This window comes from Leptosomus discolor, chromosome 9 (genome assembly GCF_034619465.1).
Source record: "Leptosomus discolor isolate bLepDis1 chromosome 9, bLepDis1.hap2, whole genome shotgun sequence".
NCBI classification, from domain to species: Eukaryota; Metazoa; Chordata; class Aves; order Leptosomiformes; family Leptosomidae; genus Leptosomus; species Leptosomus discolor.
In genome coordinates, this window is record NC_141399.1 from 30,470,744 (window position 1) to 30,489,035 (window position 18,292).

At 40.7% G+C, this 18,292-nt stretch overlaps 1 protein-coding gene across 1 annotated transcript in view; it reads left to right on the plus strand.

The window, feature by feature from the left end:
* The window catches only part of LOC104346440 (transmembrane 9 superfamily member 2-like), a 32,374-nt gene extending 21,752 nt beyond the window's left edge, over nt 1–10,622 (plus strand). Inside the window, exons 14-17 of the mRNA XM_009951188.2 lie at nt 445–596; nt 2,081–2,192; nt 2,616–2,787; nt 10,007–10,622. Coding sequence (XP_009949490.1) covers nt 445–596; nt 2,081–2,192; nt 2,616–2,787; nt 10,007–10,074 — 504 coding nt within the window. The 3' untranslated portion in view covers nt 10,075–10,622. The remainder of the gene's footprint in view (nt 1–444; nt 597–2,080; nt 2,193–2,615; nt 2,788–10,006) is intronic.
* The last annotated feature ends 7,670 nt before the right edge of the window (nt 10,623–18,292 follow it).

The following is an 18,292-nucleotide window of genomic DNA, read 5'->3' on the forward strand; positions in this document are numbered from 1 at the left end:
TCGTAATGTCACACTAACCTTTTTTCCTGTCCATTCATGAGAATCAGATTTTAATAGTGCTCTTGGAGGTCTTGCTTGCCTTTTTGTACTTCAGTAATACCTCAGCAGTTTCATTTGTGTCTTACTTCAGAGTTACTTCAGTTTGTACTTCGCTCATTTGAGATAATACCAGACAACTGAGAAAATGTTTGTTTTTTTTTTTATTAAAGACTGAACAGATTTCTTTCCTTTGTTCTGATTTGCTTACTGACCAATAGTTGGAATATCTAAAGCATGTGTGTTTTTTTCCTAATGATGGCTATCAAGTTCATAGTTTTCTTGGTTTGGTAACTTGTGGTGGCTTATGGATGAAAATAAGTTATGTTTATCAGATCTTTAGATGCTAATATTAGGGAAAGGCAATCATATTTATGATGTAACAATTTATCTTAATTTCTTTCTAAGCCTATCGAACATCCAGTTCGTACAAACCAGATTCCTCGCCAAATTCCAGAACAGTCCTTTTTCACAAAGCCGTTGCCTGGTATTGTAATGGGTGGTATCTTGCCCTTTGGCTGTATTTTTATTCAACTTTTTTTCATTCTGAATAGCATTTGGTGAGTATCTTTTGTTGTTGTTCTAAGTTATGCTGGTTTGATAATAAACACGCGGTTGAGTTTGAACATCCCAAATCAATGAATATGAGGAATAAAGCAATTCTTAAAATTTCTGGTGTTCCTGCAGACTTCTGTGGAATTCCCAGAATCTGCGTATGTATTCCCATGCTTAGAAGTTATAAAACTAGTTGTTCTCACTGACAACTGCAAAGTATGAAATTTGAGTCCTGTTTCCTTGTTTTATCTTTGTGGCTCTGAACGCACAAACGTGGTTTCATGCTGTTGTGGTTAGGTGGAGCCTAATATGTTGTGTAACTATATTGTGGTTTATGAAACTAGTATGATCTAGCAGTTTCAGCTGTTAAATCAGAATCAGATAAAGAATTTGGAGTTCTATGTTCCTGCAAACCAAAGACTCCACCCCACTCCTAAGTCTTGTCAAAACCTAGTCAAGCAGGTGCATGGAAAATTAAACCAGTGCACTTTTTCATACCTTTAACAATGTAAATATGAGATGCTTAATATATTGCTGTTCAATGGAAAATAACCTGAAGGTGCCAAGTTTTTAAGATGTTCTCTGTTTATGTTGTGATTTCTTACGGAACAGTTTTCTAAATTAAATCTTAAATGCAAATATATTCTGTGTGTTAGCCTTTCACGTTAGTCCTCAACAAAAGTAGAAACTGTGTAATATAGCTAGGCTGGAAAATGTACAAACAGGTACACTCTGGGCTTTTGTAGTCGAAATTACTGAATTCCCAAATTTTCTCATTATTTATCCTACAGAAGGGACGCGTGGAGGGAACGTACATCTTCCCTTCCCTCTGTCAAATCTTACACTGCAGTGATTGTCACCATCACTCTATAATAAAGTTGATTTCGTTAGTTCCTTTATCTGAAAGACACCAGATTAAAAGTGAACAAGCATATTTCACTTTTTTTTTTTTGAGTGTTTGAGTGTTTGGTTAGCCCTTGTATTGGAGTCAGACTTGGACTAGGAATAGACTGGAAGTGGAGAAGCATCTAGTTGGATGTAGTGAGGAGATGCAGAGACACTCGGAAAACTGGGCAGCTTAGCTGCAGTAGTAGGAGGGAGTTGGGTATTGTAGCTGGGGAGGAGTGCGGGTGATGCAAGTGTTAGGGAAGCTAAAGGAGGCCTGAAGTAATACACACTTCTGGAGACTGCCCATAGCTGTTTTCTGTGAAAGCTGATCGAAGCTCATTTCAAGGGAAGTGTAACTTGAGGACTTTCAGCATTACTCTGTAAAGCAGTGGTTTTACATACAGCATACATTCAGATAGAAGGGAAAAAACCCAACTTTTTATGAATTGGTCAATAGTGGTATCGACAAAATTACCCCAGTGGTGTGGGGTTTTTTCTTTTTTCTTTTTTTTTTTTTTGGTTAGCTTTTAGCGTCTGGCCGGGTAACACTGTAAACCAACTAGAAGAACTTCAACCAAAAATAGACTTTTTTTTATTTTAGGTCTCATCAGATGTACTACATGTTTGGTTTCCTGTTCCTGGTTTTTATAATTCTTCTAATTACATGTTCTGAGGCTACAGTTTTGCTGTGCTACTTTCATCTGTGTGCAGAGGTAAAAAGTACAGTTTCGATGTAGATACCACTTAGAGCTGGCAGATGTTAGAAGTAGAGTTGAGGTATTCGCATGTACCATGACGTGCTGGATGCTGAATGGATTGTATTGTCAGCCCTTGACACGCCTGTCTTAGCCAGTCTTCTGAAATGTGCCTTTTGCTTCTAAATCCACTGTTTGCGGCAGATAAGCAAAAATAAACAGCCTTGATCTTCGAATAATTTCATGTTCATAATGAAAGCACTACAGCTGACTTTAAGAAAGAAGTAGCTACATGCTATACTGGAATTTTTTTTTTTTTTTGAGATAATTTTGAAGAATTAGTTGTATTTCATAAGACAATGTTGGTTTTTGTTAACCAGCTTATTTATATTCTGCTTTCCCTGTGATGTCTATTACTGAATGGTTCATTGTTTCTTTCAGGATTATCATTGGTGGTGGCGATCGTTCTTGACGAGCAGCTTTACAGCAGTTTATCTCTTTATCTATGCAGTTCATTACTTCTTCTCTAAACTCCAGATAACAGGAACCGCTAGCACCATTTTATACTTTGGTTACACAATGATCATGGTCTTGATTTTTTTCCTTTTCACAGGTAAGTACGTTGTTCAAACTAAAATGAATGTGGGGGGGTCTGTTTTTGAAATGAGAACCATTAGATGAAATTTAGACTATCCAAAACATTAAATAAAATTTCTGACTCTTTAGACAGTGTTACTTTCATGGTTTTTGACACCACACATCACAGGAATATATTCTTTAAGGGTTTTTTTCTAATTTGAAATTACATTTATTTGTAGTATAATTAATTTTCCTTTATTGCATATTATATTAGCAGTGAGTTCAGACCATTATATTTTCGAAGTGCTGTTCTTGTTCGCTTTGTCAGGGGTGTTTAACTTGATTGTGCATTTCATAATTGGTTCTAGGAGCTCTGTAGTTAGAGATACTGCACTCTGCATACAGAAAATAAAAGATGTTTTCAGCTTTCACTATTAGCAAATTACACAGATTGGTGCTGGGAGAAAAGTGAATGTTGACAACGGAGAGTTGTAGTTTGTAGAGTTGTGCTGGAGGTGGTCTTACGTGCTCATTAAGCACCACTTCTTAATGGCAGGAATGTATCTTTAACTGGAGGAACCTGTTTGAAATACGGCTCTCCATTTTTAGTAGTCCAACTTTTCTGATGTTACTCATGCAGACTAAAACTCTTCTACAGAATTACTTTAATGTTCATAATCACTTGGCTCAAACTATTAATTTCGAGGTTGATTTCATATGAAATCTGTGCCAGATTTGCTGTGTGTTAGATGAAATTAGAAGCTCTTTGAAGGGTACTGGCCCTTAAAAATAGCCAGGAGCGTTTTGTGTTGGTGTTCGTGGTACTGCTGGTGTTGTATATGAGTTTTAACACATGAAGTTGGATCTTGTATGCATCGCTCTGCTTAGCACCATGAAGTACTGCAGTGGCAGAACTAGAGAAAATGCTAGTTTGTATATAATGGGTTGTTCATAAAATCAACCTTTACATTCGTTTCTAAGATTTGTAATAGAGGATCTCCCTTGTGGATTGCATCATGGTTCGGATTGTTGCTTCATAACAACATCTGCCTGATTATTAAAACCTGCTGTAATTGCTTTGTGTTGGCTTTATGAAATGCATCACTTAACTCCCTTGATGCAGTTAAAAAAAAAAAAGTGGCTAAAATAAGTAATAAAAGTATGTCTTAGCATGAGACCTCAAGTCTGTCAGTTCAGTAGCAAGAAGGACCTCTTTCATCTTTATTGCCGCTAATATGGGTTGATACAAGGCAAAAAACCCCACTGTTCATAATAAAACACTGAAGAAAATTAATGTATGTGTTCGAATGAAGCAAGCACTCTGTAGAAATTATATTTTATAACATTAACTGGCACTTACTGCTGGATTTTTATTGTTGTTTCTTAGACCTGTATCTCTTCAAAAGAAAATCAAAACAAGTTTTCAAAGGAAGGGGGGGGGAGATGAGGATTTAATTCTATTAATTTTTAGTTACTAGAAGGCAAACACAGAGGTTGGCATATTGCCAGTTAAAGCCCTGCTTAAATCCTGGCAAAACAGACAAGCTCCAGATGTCCTCTGATATATATCCCTGTATTTTTTTAAAAAAAACCAAACCCCAAACTATAGTCTAAAATGTTTTAATTACTTTTAAACTGAAGCAGGATGTTAATTTGTCTCTGGGTTTTAGAATAGGTTACTTGCTATTCTGCCAATTTCAATTTCACTTACAAGATGCAAATTTGTAGAATTAAAAATATCCCTTTCATATATAAAATGATAATTGAAATTGTCATGGCAGCTGCTCAAATGGTATTAAAAGCTTCAGATGTGCTGATCCTGGAGTTCTTGATGTGGAGGCCAGTGAGGCCCCAAGAATACAATAATAAACTGTTTTGCAGTGTCTTTTTTATTGTTTGTTTTTTGAAATAGAACTACAATAGTGATGGCTATGCTGCATTTATTGCTCATGAGTAAAGCTACTACATAGTCCCTTTTGGTTTTTTGTTACATTTAGTAGAATAGGTAGTCACTAGAAGGGTAATGGGTGTAATAGGTATATGGAGTGTGTAATAAATCCTTGCTAATATAAAATGCTGTGATAAATTTCTTTCCCGTGTTAGTTTGATATTTGGGGGGGGGGGGGGGGGGGGGGGGGGCAGGCGGGGCTGAAATATAAGCTATTCAAGGTAGATGACTCAAGCAGAAGACACCTAACTTTGCTTTGTTTTGTAAAAACTTCCTTAATAGCACTTGCTTTGGAAAATAAAGGTTCAGTCCTATGTGAGTTTATGGAGGTGAGGGACTTTGCTAATGTAACTTTACACACTGTTTGCATTAATAGTGTTCTTCCTGTATGTATGTTCCCAAAATGGGACCTTATTTGTTCCACTTAAGTTAGCACTAGGTATTTTGGTTTTCTTTATTCTTGCATGTTAGGTCTCAGTAACTGTGACAGAAATATAAAGGGCAGTGGTAATTCCTCCTACGTGGCCGTGTGCTGTGTTACTGTGGACATTACAAAAGAGATCATAATGAAGGAATAAATGAAAACTGAATGCTTGTATGGCAACAATGACAATAACATAATCTGGCTGGTGAAATCTGACAATTAATGTGCACACCGAAAGAAGAGAATTTTATTTTAATGTACAAAGTGCTGCTAATCTTTCAAGAAATAGTAAGTGTGGGGATAGCTGCATGGTTACATGCATTTTATGCTAGGAGACAAAAAAATGCTGAACATAGTCAAAGCATGTTGCTTTACAGTGACCTCTATTTTTGAACATCATTTTCACTTGTGAGTTAATGCCATTTTCAAAATTGAGTTTTGATCTTCTGGGTAGATTGTGTTTAGAATCCGAGATTTTTGAAGCACCCACCACTGTGTGGTGATTGAAACCAGTATGATACAGAGAGCTTTTAACGTACATAAGAAGTATCAGGCAAGTGCAGAGTGCTTTTCTATTTGCTTTCTTACAATCAGTTCGTGCTTTGAATTCTTTTTTCTTCATTAAGCAATAAAGCTAGAAGAAACAGTCTGCTTAATGTATTTTGGCATTTTTATGTGCAATAATCCTTGGTTTTAATTTTGAATTCAAACTAGTTTCCTAATAACTTTCCCTTACCTAGCTAGATGCTAGCTTTCTGTATCCAAGATCATCTTTCCGTGTATAAGAATACTGTTGGTGAGTGGTAGTATGTATATTGCAGACCAGAGCATTCAATAGTATATGTATGAACTGGAGGATAAAAAGATCAAAAAACAACTGAGGAGTCAGTAAGTATAAATGGATGCATTCGACATATTTTGCTTCTTGGCTAGAGAAGTTACTTGAGACATAGTCACCACAGGGTTCTTGAATTTTAAATGGCTCCTGCAAAAATGATCTTTTAGCTGTACCTCCCTAGGATGATCAATGACGTACAGTGGGCTGCAGTGCACTAGGATGGCATTGGTTTCCTAGACTAGTAGGGGTTATTAAAAAGGCAGAATCTTAAAATATGAAGGTTACCCACTTGGGGAAAAATAAAGGTCTACCCCGTAGAAGTTAGTTCTTAAATGTATGTCGTTCAGATACTTTTTCATTTAATCTAAGCTGGTGAGTGGTAAGGATTGGTTAAAGCAAGCATTAGCCACAAAACTAATTTGTAATATTAGATTAAAACAAACGAACAGATTTTACAGGCTCATTGGAGGAATTGGTGTTAGGGTTGGTATGTTTGTGCTGTGTTGTGTGACAGTGTGCACATGAAAGGTGTAAAAACCTTACAATGGAAAGGAGTTTTTAGACCAATCAGAAAATAATTTTAGAGGTCTCAACTCTTTCAACTAGTGGGATTTTTTTTGTTGTTTATTTGTTTGGGGGATTGGGGTTTTTAATTTTGTTTTTGTTTTGCTTTTTGGATATTTTTTTTTAACAGCTTTAAAAAATCCCCACCTTTGGGTATCTGTTTCCTGTCATGTGTTCATTGATGTCTGTCAGTGAAGGAGTAAGCTGGAGAGGTGTGCTCCTTGTTGATAGTGCTGCAAAACCTTGCTTTCAGTTTGAATGTGTTTTGAAAGAAACAAATACAAGCAAGATCCCAGGGTGGTCCTATCTAAAGCTTACCTAAATAGTCCTACTATTCCAATGAGAGGCACAATTTAAGTAAGGGAGCAGCTTATAAATAATGTTTCCTTAATATACACTAATTTCTGTCTTATTAATATTGATTTTGTAATATCAACACAACTCTGTGCTGACCTGAGCTTTTGGAAGTTCCTAATCTGAATGTTTGACCCATGTCACTTAAAAAAAAAAAAAAAAAAAAGGGGGGGGGGAAAGGGCAGTTTAGTGTTTAGACTATGAAGTTTTAGAAGAACTTTATAGGTTTTAAAAGTTTAAAAACTAGCACTTTAATTTTTGACCACCTAGTTGATTTGCTGTGATTAATTCTCACTTCTAAATCTGCAGCTGGATTCTTGAGGTAGATTTTCAACCTAGCTGTGATTCTACCAGCACTTTTAAACCATTTTGATCTTTGAGCATCAAGTATGCTGTTTAGGAGAGGTAGTTCTGGGGTCCTTAGTTTGATGTTTTTTGAAGTTTCTGGTCCATAGAGCTATCCACATCTGGAACTTGTTTGTGGGAGGGAGGAAGAAATTACAGTACTGGTAAGCCTTAATTGTTGGTATGGGGGTAACAACAGAAGGGAACTCTGCTGACCAGGGAAGGTACTGACTACATAAGACTCTATTTTGGTGATGAGTTTAGCCGTTCTCTCCTGAGCTCCTAAGTTCATGGTTCAAATCTGGTGTCTGACAAACATTACCGCTTACTGCTTGTGTTAGGAAACATAGTCTTACTCTAGTTCCACAACGTTATCAGAATTTTTCCAAAGTTTAAAAACGGAGCAGAGGGTACTTCATCTTTAATTTGCTAAGCAGACTTTTTTTAGGAGGGAAGTTGAAAATCAATGTTACCGAAACCTGTGAAATTCTGTTTATGGATGAAATGCTTGTTCACAGTATGAAGTCTTCAGGTTCTGCTATGAATGAGGCCGTGTTTTATAGAAAGCTGGTGTATCAGGATTCAGAGTGACAAGGATTGGAGGAAAATACTGTGGATTTAGAGTGTGTTCCCATATGAAGTTATGGAATGCTCAGAAAACTGTGTGGAAAAATCTCCTTCTTGTGTTAAAGTTATACATTTTTGTTATGATATTACAATTCTGTTCTAGAACAACAGATACATTTTTAAGAGATCTCATCTGTTAAACATTTGGTGGAAACACTGCTTTCAAAGCCATAAAAGGCTCAAAGTGGGCTCTATTATAAAAACAGCTAGAAAGTAGATGCTGAGAACCATTATTAGGAAAAACCTTGAGAGTAAGGCTTAGAGTAACAATGCTGATATTGGAGTATTGGACACAGTAGGAAGGAGTGAGAATTGACCATAGACTGCAAAGACTTAGCGATGTCAAGCCTACAAGGGAATTAAATTCCTTCTGTGGCTGGTGTCTGATCTCCTATCAACAGCAGTAAATCTGCCATCTCCTACTGTTTTAGAGGCTGATAACTGCAGATTTGGAGGGAAAGGGTAATCTGTGGCATATAATAGTAGGCTGACAAAAAGCCTTTAGCTGCAAATGTACATGGTAGCACAAAGAATACAAGAATTGGCATATAGATAATAAGCATCCAAAGACAGGTTCCTCACTTACCAAATACATAGGTGTGGTCCAAAACACAGAAACATAGTGAATATGGAAAAGTCAAGTGCTTAATAAAGAACCTCCTAGTTCGCAAACCAGCCACAATGAGGTAGTCAAAAAAGTTGGAGCTGATGATAAACATGGGCTGTCCAAACACAAAAGGATGAACGTAAAACTGGAGGAGCTGAGTGCGTGATCTTGCAAGTGCCTGTAGTGTAGCTGGTAAGGGCTGTCACAGGGCTGGCCTGTAGCTGTGTCTCTGAGAGTGAATTCAGCTGAAACTGAGACCTTCCCCTTTTTTAGCTGGTAAGCCTTAACATCTGTGTGGCAGTTTACCCCTAGGTAAAAGCATGAGGAGCAATGCATTGCTTCCCTTAGAGGCTTAAGACTCAGTTAATTGTATGGTACTCAATGTCTCCTTGCATACTAAGTCCCTAAAGTAATTTAAAAAAAAAAAGAAGTGATGAACAGTGTCTTTGCACTTGCACCATAATAGTGACTGTGTGGTGCAAATTTCAGACGTGTTCTTCAGCTTAAAACCAGAAAATTGGTATTGACTAATCTTGTTTGCTGTCATCTCCTCTCTCCATCATCTTACTCTGCGCTGTCCTAACTCAAGCCACAGGACTTGATGTGTGGCCCAAAGTCCCTCCAGAAGGTAGTTGCGGGTTTGGTTGTTTTTTTTTTTTCTCCTCCTGTTAGGTTGGATGACTAAAGTAGTGGATTGGTAAGAAATCAAGGAAGGCTGTACCAAACCTGACCCCAGATCTGCTACCCAAGCGTGCTAACAGCAGTATGCCCAGGAAGGGGTGTGAGAGCAAGGCACTGCTGTACTTTCTCCCAGCCTCCTGTTAGCTGTGGCTCAAGGGCTTTTTTAGCACTTGAAATGTTGTCTGTAATTAATAGCCTTTGGATTTGTTTGTTCACGAACACTTTCAGGTGCCCAAACTAGTATATGTTTTTGTTATCTATAGTGACCTGTGACAAGAAAATCCACAGCTTGAATATGTTACACAAAATTACGTGTTTTGGTTTGTGTCACTGCTATTTTCATTTGATGCTTGCTCCCAACTGCTGTAGCACTCAGACCATCGCTTTAGCAAAAGGAAGTAACAGGATATACAGAGTAAGAAGTTCACTGTTCTTGAGTATAAATAGAGCATGGTGAACAGAAAACCGGGCCAGGTGATTTTTCCCAAGGCTGTGTTTTGTCATAATTCATAGGTGGCTGTGAACTGTTGTAGACCTAAAAAAAAACCCGGGTAGGTGTTGAATTTGTGTGCGTATAAAAGTCAGTTTCTTAAATGGCGCTGTGTGCCTGCTAGTGGTGATAGTAGCATCATCTTCGGTGGCTTAAATGTATATCAAGCAGCCTGGTCCTAAAAGTCATCTTTGATCTAAATCAATAACTTAGCCTAGGGATGAATGTGTGTTGTTAAATTTTAACAAGTGCTGTCATTCTGGATAGTTAGCTGGATTACAATGTTGTATTCTGTCCTGCTGGGAAGTACTTGTTAGATTTTTCTCTCAGAACAAACTGGAAGATAACCTAACCATTTTCACTTTCTCATTTTAGGGACTATTGGATTTTTTGCCTGCTTCTGGTTTGTAAGTAAGATTTACAGTGTTGTGAAAGTGGACTGAAAAGCTTCAAAGTGTCTTTTTGAACGTACCTCCCTTGCTGTTTGATAATTTTTACCATGTATTGGAAAACATCCTGTGTAATTATTCTAATTTGTAAAAGCTGAAGAGCAGACTACAGCATAAAATACAGATTTTTATGGGAGGAAATGGCACCATTGGAAAAATGTTTACATCAGCATATTAATTGAATATGTTACCTTTAATAATTCTAAAAATTATATCCAGAATTTGATTTAGGACAAATAAAAATTCTGTGAACTAGTTTATTTGAAAAATGAGTGCATTATACAGTCCTCCAGCTGAAATTCCTTGTGACTCTTTTTTTTGTTACCTCTTTTGGTTACCATTTATACACCATGAAAGCATAAGACTGTCAAGTAAATCTATGTAAAATGTGAATTTTTTAACTTAACTATGATTGTACATATTATCCTGCACCTTCTTTACAACTAGGTATCTTCTTACAAATGTACATGCATTTAGTGTAATGTAGACTTTATTAAAAATATCGACACTGGTTTTTGTTCAAATAAAACTGCACAACTCTAGCTGACTTGTTTCCTTTCTTGGTAGTTAGGCCTTTACTATGTGGGCACAGATCACATTAGTTTGACCAGTTGATAATTTTTGAGGTTTATATTGTTTGTAAGCAGTTTGGCTGTGACTGGCTGCAGATTGTCTATGCAAGCAGAAGGACTGCTAGGTCCCTTGAATCCATAGCCGTAAGGTGGGCAGGGGGTTCTGAAGCTGCTCCTGCCATTACCCCCTCAGCTGTGCGCTTACTCTAACTTTCCCCAAAATATTTTTTGCTGGGCAAACTATTACTTTCTATCAAAAAGCAAAACCCTTTTCCTTCTTTTAGCCCTCTGAAACACACATCTCATTGTTCTTCATCCTGTGACGACTGCGTGGTGCTCGTTGGGAAGTTTAGCAGTGAATCTACTGGGCTTGGGAATGGGTGATTCTTAAAGGTGAAGCCTTTCTTCCTGCTCTGCAGAGTTCATGCTTAAATGCTGGATTACATGAGATGGAGTATCTTCATAGCCTCTTCAGTTATAAGACTGCAGGCATTCTTCTCTCAGTAATGTCAAGGCTTTAAAGAGGCTCCCCAAAACCTTGAATAGCACTTGAAGCTGAGCAGAGAATCACTGCAGACACATATTTCAATTGGCTGTGTTACTGACCCCGTTGGAGATGAATAAGGGGATGTTCACTCAGATTAATGGGTGAAATACTCAAAGCTTATTAACTGGCATATGGAAACATTCATCACTGGAAGCTGCTTTTCAGTGTCTAAGCCTGCAATTTAACAAGACCTAAAATGACTTAATATCTTTTTTTGTAGTCATACGAATACCAGATAATTGCAGTTAATGTTTAATAACCTTCCAAAACGTCGTCTTTGGTATGAGGATTTCGAGTCTCGCATCTACATGTAGTTGTTCCTTCCAGATTACTTAAGTCGGGGACAGATCACCTGGATAAGGTGGGATGAGTATCATCGAACAGTGTGGGTTGGAAGGGACCTTTCAAGGCCATCTAGTCCAACCCCCCCCTGCAGTGAGCAGGGACATCTTTAGCTGGATCAGGTTGCTCAGAGCCCAGTCCAGTCTGACCTTGAATGTTTCCAGGGATAGGGCTTCTACCACCTCTCTGGGCAGCCTGTGCCAGTGTTTCACCACCCTCATTGTAAAAAAATTTCTTCCTTATATCTAGTCTCAATCTGCCCTCTTTTATTTTAAAACCATTACTGCTTGCCCTACTGCAACAGGCTACATCTTTTAAACGGTGTCTGTGGAATAAAAAATGAGGCCTTAGACAAATTAATAAAAAGAGGCAAGCATTAGTGTACCAGGAGGAGCTGGCTACAATAAAGATTGTTGCAAGCAAGGTTCAGGTATGCTCTTGATGGCAAATCAGCCTTCCAAATGTTTTTCCCTCCTACCACCAAAATCTGTTTCCCTTCTGTTCCCTACCAGAGGTGGAAAACTACAGAGTTGCCATTGGAGAAATCAGCTTGCTGTTATCTGCTACTTCAGGAGCACCATTCACTCTACTAAAGATTTCATGCTCATATTGAGATTGGTGCTGCTCTCTTTAAAAAGGTCCTTCCTATTAAATCTTATATTTAAAGTTGGGGGGGTGGGGGGGGTTATTGGATACTTTAAACAACATGAAAATTGTTGGCTGAAGCTGCTTTTGAATTTTACATGTTCAAAGGGAAATAAATTCATGAGAGAATTTGGAGATACAATTGGCATAAGCTCCCAGCAAGAAATTTTGCCAGATTACTAAATATGCATTTCACAAGAGGCAAAGTAAAATGAGTTGTAAAATTGTATTTACAGTGCTTTCTCTGCTTTTACTGTGACTACTGGTGAGCTAAAAAGTAGAAACTGGGTTAAGCAAGTTTCTGAAGCTTGCCAGTAGTCTAGAGCCAAAGCCATGAAAGTAAAATCAGTCATTCTCAAGCAGTTGTCATCAGAGAACTTTTTGTTGTGTTTGTGGTTTGTTTTTTTTCTTTTTTTTTTTTTGGGGGGGGGGGTGGTGGTGTTTGTTTTGTGTTTTTGTTTTTTTCTTTTTTTTTTTTGGTAATAGGCCACATTCATGCAAATCTGGCATAATTCACAATTCAACAGTCTCTGTGGCAGAGACAAAAAGTTGTGGAGCAATAGAGTGTATCTAAAACAATCAGAAAAAGGCTTGAGTTTTGGTCTGATTCCTTCCAAAGAGGTGGATACCGTTATGGTACGGGAAACTATTCCACTGTTATGGTCTGTCATGGGCTGAGTGTTTGAGTATAATTAAAGTGAATTTTAATTTGCATGCCACAGGGATGAGCTGGGGCAGGCAGTGTCCTGACTGACTACTATCTGAGAAGGTAGCTTGTTTTAAAATAGCTTGTCCATTGTTGTTTTCCCATTTGTGGACACCCATCAGATCTGCCACTGCACTCCCCCTGCCAAAGAGACAATGACCCCTCTCATCTCATGAAGTCCTCTATATCTACATATTTGTGCTGTTTGCAGGCAATCTGGATATAAGCCCTCAGGATTTTCTGGCATCTTTTTTTGAGCAAGGAAAAGCTGCAAGTTGTCTTTTGGCTTTGCAATTCTAGAGAAAGCCATGTGGCTGTAAGTTAAATACAAATTGTTATGGGCATGTATCAATTTAAAGGTGGAGTAGCCAGAAAGCAGTGAACAAACTTCTTAGTTTTAAATTTATTAGGCGCAGTATGGGCTGTAATAATGTGGTTTTCCTGTGACTTTAATGCTCTTTGGGAGTTCTTAAGCTGTGGGTGAAGGTCTTGTCCACTCTGTGTGGAATCAGCCATGGGTTTTGAAGGTGAAATGGTCAGTATGGGGACAGGGGTGTTAAGTACTGCAATTACCAGTAACTGGTGTCTGATCTCTAACCCATTCTGTATCAACTTACGAATAATAACTGTCAGTGGAAATAACTGTTATTCATCCACTCGTTAGAACAATGGGCTTAGTAAAGCATTCCCTATCCTGTTGCAGATACTCAAGCCTTCCTGCCCTCTTTAAACAAAGGAAAACATTAGGCTAAGTTTTAGCTTCTTTGAAGTGCATGTATAGGCATCTACATTGCATTTTTGCAATGCTCCCAGTAATGGACTTGCAGCAGACAAACTAAAGCGTTTCCTGTGTAAGACTGTTCTTGTAATAACCACCCAAATCCAGCAGACTTTGTAGAATGTCATGTTTGTCATATTTTAAGTAAAACTTGACAAGTTACAACAGAACCTCAAAGGAAGGAGGGCTTTCAGTGCTGATGTTTTACATTTCATTCCGCTTGCTTGAACAGTGTTGAACAGATCCAGCCACATCTTCATTCCTGCATGTAAATGCCAAGAATGAGGACATGCTGATGTACAGCGAGGGTGGGAGTCAGGTGCAGTATGTATAAGGGATGGCTTCCCGTACCTGTGTAAACCTTGAGGACTGTAACAGTGCTGCTGAGGGGGAGCTGGGAACACGTGGCACATTCGTGATTAGCTGTGATGGAAGGATGTTTGATGAACAGCAATGAACCTGCCTTCAGTGCCTTGCTTGATGTTCCTTACACCAGTTGTGCTTTTGCACTTGATATCGCATTCCAAGTTCACATTTAAAATTTGTCTCAGAATTAAGTCTGCTATGCCAATAGCTTGAATGTTTACAGAGGTCTGTTGCAAAGGACGCAGGGAGAGGAAATTTAAACCGAACTTTGCCTGCAGTTAAATGCTAGTGTGGACATGGGCTCTCTTCTGGAACATGTGGGTGAGATCTTTAACAATAATCACTACATGAAGATGCAGCTGTGAAAATCATGCATAAAAGCAAGTGGGTTAGGTGTTGTAAGAATTGGGGACCAGGCAAACGGCTGATGAAGTTGATGGAAAAGGTTAGATCATGCTGATCAGAAGCTGTAAGGGAAGGATGATTCTTAGATGTGTGATTTCCTGATGGAGATCTGTCCTCCATAGTCTTACACCAGATGTTCACATGTCCAGTTCCATTCCTGTGAGCTGTATCACCAAAGCTAATGGAAATAAAGTAGTAAAGTTGAGCGCAGGTGTCACCATTTCTCTGACCACTGTTACATTACTCTGCATTTTCCCTTGCGAGCAGGAATGAAATCACTGCGTTTCTGCAGAACAGCTGCTGGTGCTTCCAGGCTTAAGAATAGCTGCTGTGCTCTCCACCTGCAACTGACTTGTTTCATTTAACTAAACTTAGATCTGGGTCTGAAAAACAGTGTCTGCTAAACTCGTGTCATGGAGCGGAGTTATTTCATTATTCCTGTTTTTATTAAATATGAACTCTGTGCACTAACCATTTGTTATTTTTAGAAAATGCTACTGTCTTTTCTACAACTGTACTGATTTCATACTGATAATGGGCATTAAATACCATGCACAAGCCTGGTAACATAAAGCTGTAAAATCTCCCAAGCTGCAACACAGAAGCAGCAGTTCCTCCAGGTGCGCCTGGAACGGCACTCAGGGCGATGCAGTGGCTTTGGGTTACATGGCCTTTGTTTTCCCTTTCTTTTCCATGTCCAGGGACACAGTTCTGCCCTGAGCAGGACTCATCCTGCCAGAGAAGTGTGAAAGAGAGGGTCTGACCTCATTTCCCAGAGCTTTCCAGTGCAATCCTGCAGCGAGGAAGACCAGGAGGGGGTCCTGGAGCAACAGGTGCACGAGGGCCTGTGTACATGAGAAGAGATCAAACTGGTTTAGCCTCATAGTTAAGACCGAAGTCGTGACTTGACTACAGTGAGATTTGATTGTGGAGAATGGACTTTTTATGGCAAAGAGTGGGTGGGAAGGGGCTTAACAACAGCATGGGCTTTTGCTTAAGATAATGACCAGTGATGCAACTCTCCTGGAGACATGGTGCGTCCTTCTTAGTGCGGTCTCTTTACACCTGGGTGGGGTGTCTGACTTTGCTGGAATAAAAGCAGGATGAATGTCTTTCATGTTCTGTTGAGATGTTGGAAGCCTGTACCCAAACTTCAGGTCAGGGTCACTGTCTATTTTGGTATCTGGAGTAACTACAGTTAGGGAGTTCACAGTATGGTACTTTATCTTCCTAATCTAGATGCCTCTTAGTTACAGGCTACACACACTAATTAGCTTTGCTCATACAAACTGGGAAGCCCTTAGACTTTCTGTGAAGTCATTAGCGCCAGGATTTTTATAGAGAACATTTAGCATCCATGGAGTTTACCCAAGGTAATTTATGTTCTATTTGCAACCCAGGGAAAACTCTTAGATATTTGACATCATAAAACAGTAAAACTGGGAGATTTATTACAGGGGCAAAGAGAACAGGGCCCTTGAGCTGCTTTGTTTATCATTAAAAGTCGGGCTAATCACATGTGCACATGTGCCTCCCATATTTTCTGGTTTCATTTCCCTCCTGTGCTGCTCCTTGACAGGCTCTGCACTAGATGAAAAGGCATGGGAGCCCTGGCAAAAGTCAGTTGGACTCTACGGGATGAGGATTGTGTTCGTACAGCCAGAGGATGTTTATCTCCCTCTTGAGCTGCCATTAATAGAAAAGAGACCTATGCAGCCGAGCTCTCAGTGAGGCTGTAGCTCCTGTAGGAGAAGGGTAATACAGGAAATCTCAGTAGCACAGTTGGTCGGTGGATCGAGAGCTGATGCTCCTGGAGTGTACCGGTGTGATGTCAGCACCTCTAAAACCCTCCTCCCAAAGGGTGGTGGCTGCAGGCAAAGAGAGACACAGTAACGATATGTTTCAGGCACATGGCTGGACTCAGGGCTGGCTGGTGCCGGCGGGCAGGGCTGTGGCCACCACAGCATCCTCGGCAGCCTGGCCAGCGCAGCAGAGCTGGGGGGGGCAGCCTGCGGCCAGTGTCCTGGCTGTATTAGCTGGCTTGATAAGGCACTCCCTCTGCCTAGAGGGCTTTTCCCACTGCTATCCTGAGAACACCATGGCTGCAAGAGCCCTGCCTCTTCCCTATGGGGGGTTTCTGCAATATCAATGTGAGTAACATTAGGTGTTTTGGGAGAAAGTGGTTTCCCCAAACTGCGCTGGAGCCAGGGCTGTATTTGGCTCAGCTCCTCTGGCAGATGCTGCTTGTGCCTTCACATTTGCAGGTTCTCGCTTGTACAGCCTTGTCATGCACTCAGGTTTGAAATTAATCCAGATTAAGAGACAATCTATCAGATTGGCAGGGGCCAATGTGTAGGTTCCCCTGGGGGTTAGCATGGGGTACTTCTTCCAACAAATTTCCTACTGATGCTGGCACTGGGCACCTCAGGATGATCCCCATCCTTCCTGCTACAGCGACTCAGATTTTGATCTCTGTTGGCTGGTCTTCTCTTCGCCATGGATGCGTGGCGTGCATTGAGTAGAAGTTCTCTGATGCTCCCGGGCGGCAGCAAGAGAGATTCTCCAGGTTTCTCAGTGGTGTTGGTCTGTGAGCAGAAAGAGAATTTATTTTAGCATCAGGTGGGTCCTGTGTTGTTCAAGCAGGGTGAGAGAGCTACCATGGCTAGGCATCCCCCTGGGAGGGGTGCGGATGGGGTGGCAGCAGGGATCTCCCAGCCAGGCTGGGGGAAGCGGGGTCACGCAGGTGGCTGCAAGTCCTCAGGCTCCACACAGGCTCAGCTGGCTTCCAGCTTTCTCCTGTCTCTCCTCTCCAAACACCTCCTTTGGATGTTGCATCAGCAGGGAATCTTTGGTTAAGAAGCGGGGGCGGGGGGAAGGCATCTGCCCACCATCCTTCATGCACTGCATGATGAGCATGTGCTGCAGGAAGAAGCCCTGTGGGAATTAGGGAAGCTGAAGCACAGGTAGAGCGAAAGCAGGTAAAATGGTCTAGTGTGGGTCTTGGGGGGCTGGGTGAACAGCTTCATGCAGGGCAGGCTGGGAGAGCCGAACTAGCTCCAGCATCAGAGGGAAAGGGTGAACTGGTATTAATTGTGCAGCTGAAGGTGGTAAGCAGCAAAGCCCATAAGACTCTGTGACTTTCTGAAGTTGTTAGGGCTTTCAGGTGTGGTGAGGAGAGGAGCTGTGGAAGGATGTGAATGTTCAGCTGCTAGCCGAAGCTTCTGCTGGCTCTGTACCCCGTGTGGCAGGGCAAGATGTGAGTTAAACAAACCACAGTTGTTGAACTTACCCGCTCTGAAGGGGGTGGGGGGGAAAGGGGATGTTTGTGCCAGTAACTGTGGTGATGTTGCCTTGGCATGGGGGTTTCCTGGGCAGAGGTGGGCTGTGTGGTCATGTGGGAGGTGAGAGCTGGTTTCTGAAGCTCCCTTGGAGCAGGGAGTGTCTCTGAGCAGGAGGGTGGCTGTGCTGTGGTGTGTCCCAGCAGGGTGTCCCTAGGCTGTAATGCCACTGTCACAGCAAGCTTGGGGGATCCCAGACCACCTCCCCAGGAGCTGGCAAATGTGCTTTCTGGAAAACGGCAGGACCCTGGTGCTGCAGGACCTTGAGGTGGGGGAAAGGATTGTCCTGGCCTTAGCTGAGGCCAAATGGTTTCATGGTGAAGCATCCAAATTGGGAAATTCCAAGCTGGGAATGAAACCCTGTAAGCTTGGTCTGGGGTGTTTCTGTGCCTTGGGTGTAAAACCAGAAGGATGATACTTGGCTCATGATGGCAATGGAAGAAGGTGCTTGGCCTTCAATGATGGCAGGACAGGCATGTCCCTGCCATGGGTGGCTAGATATTGCATGTGGCA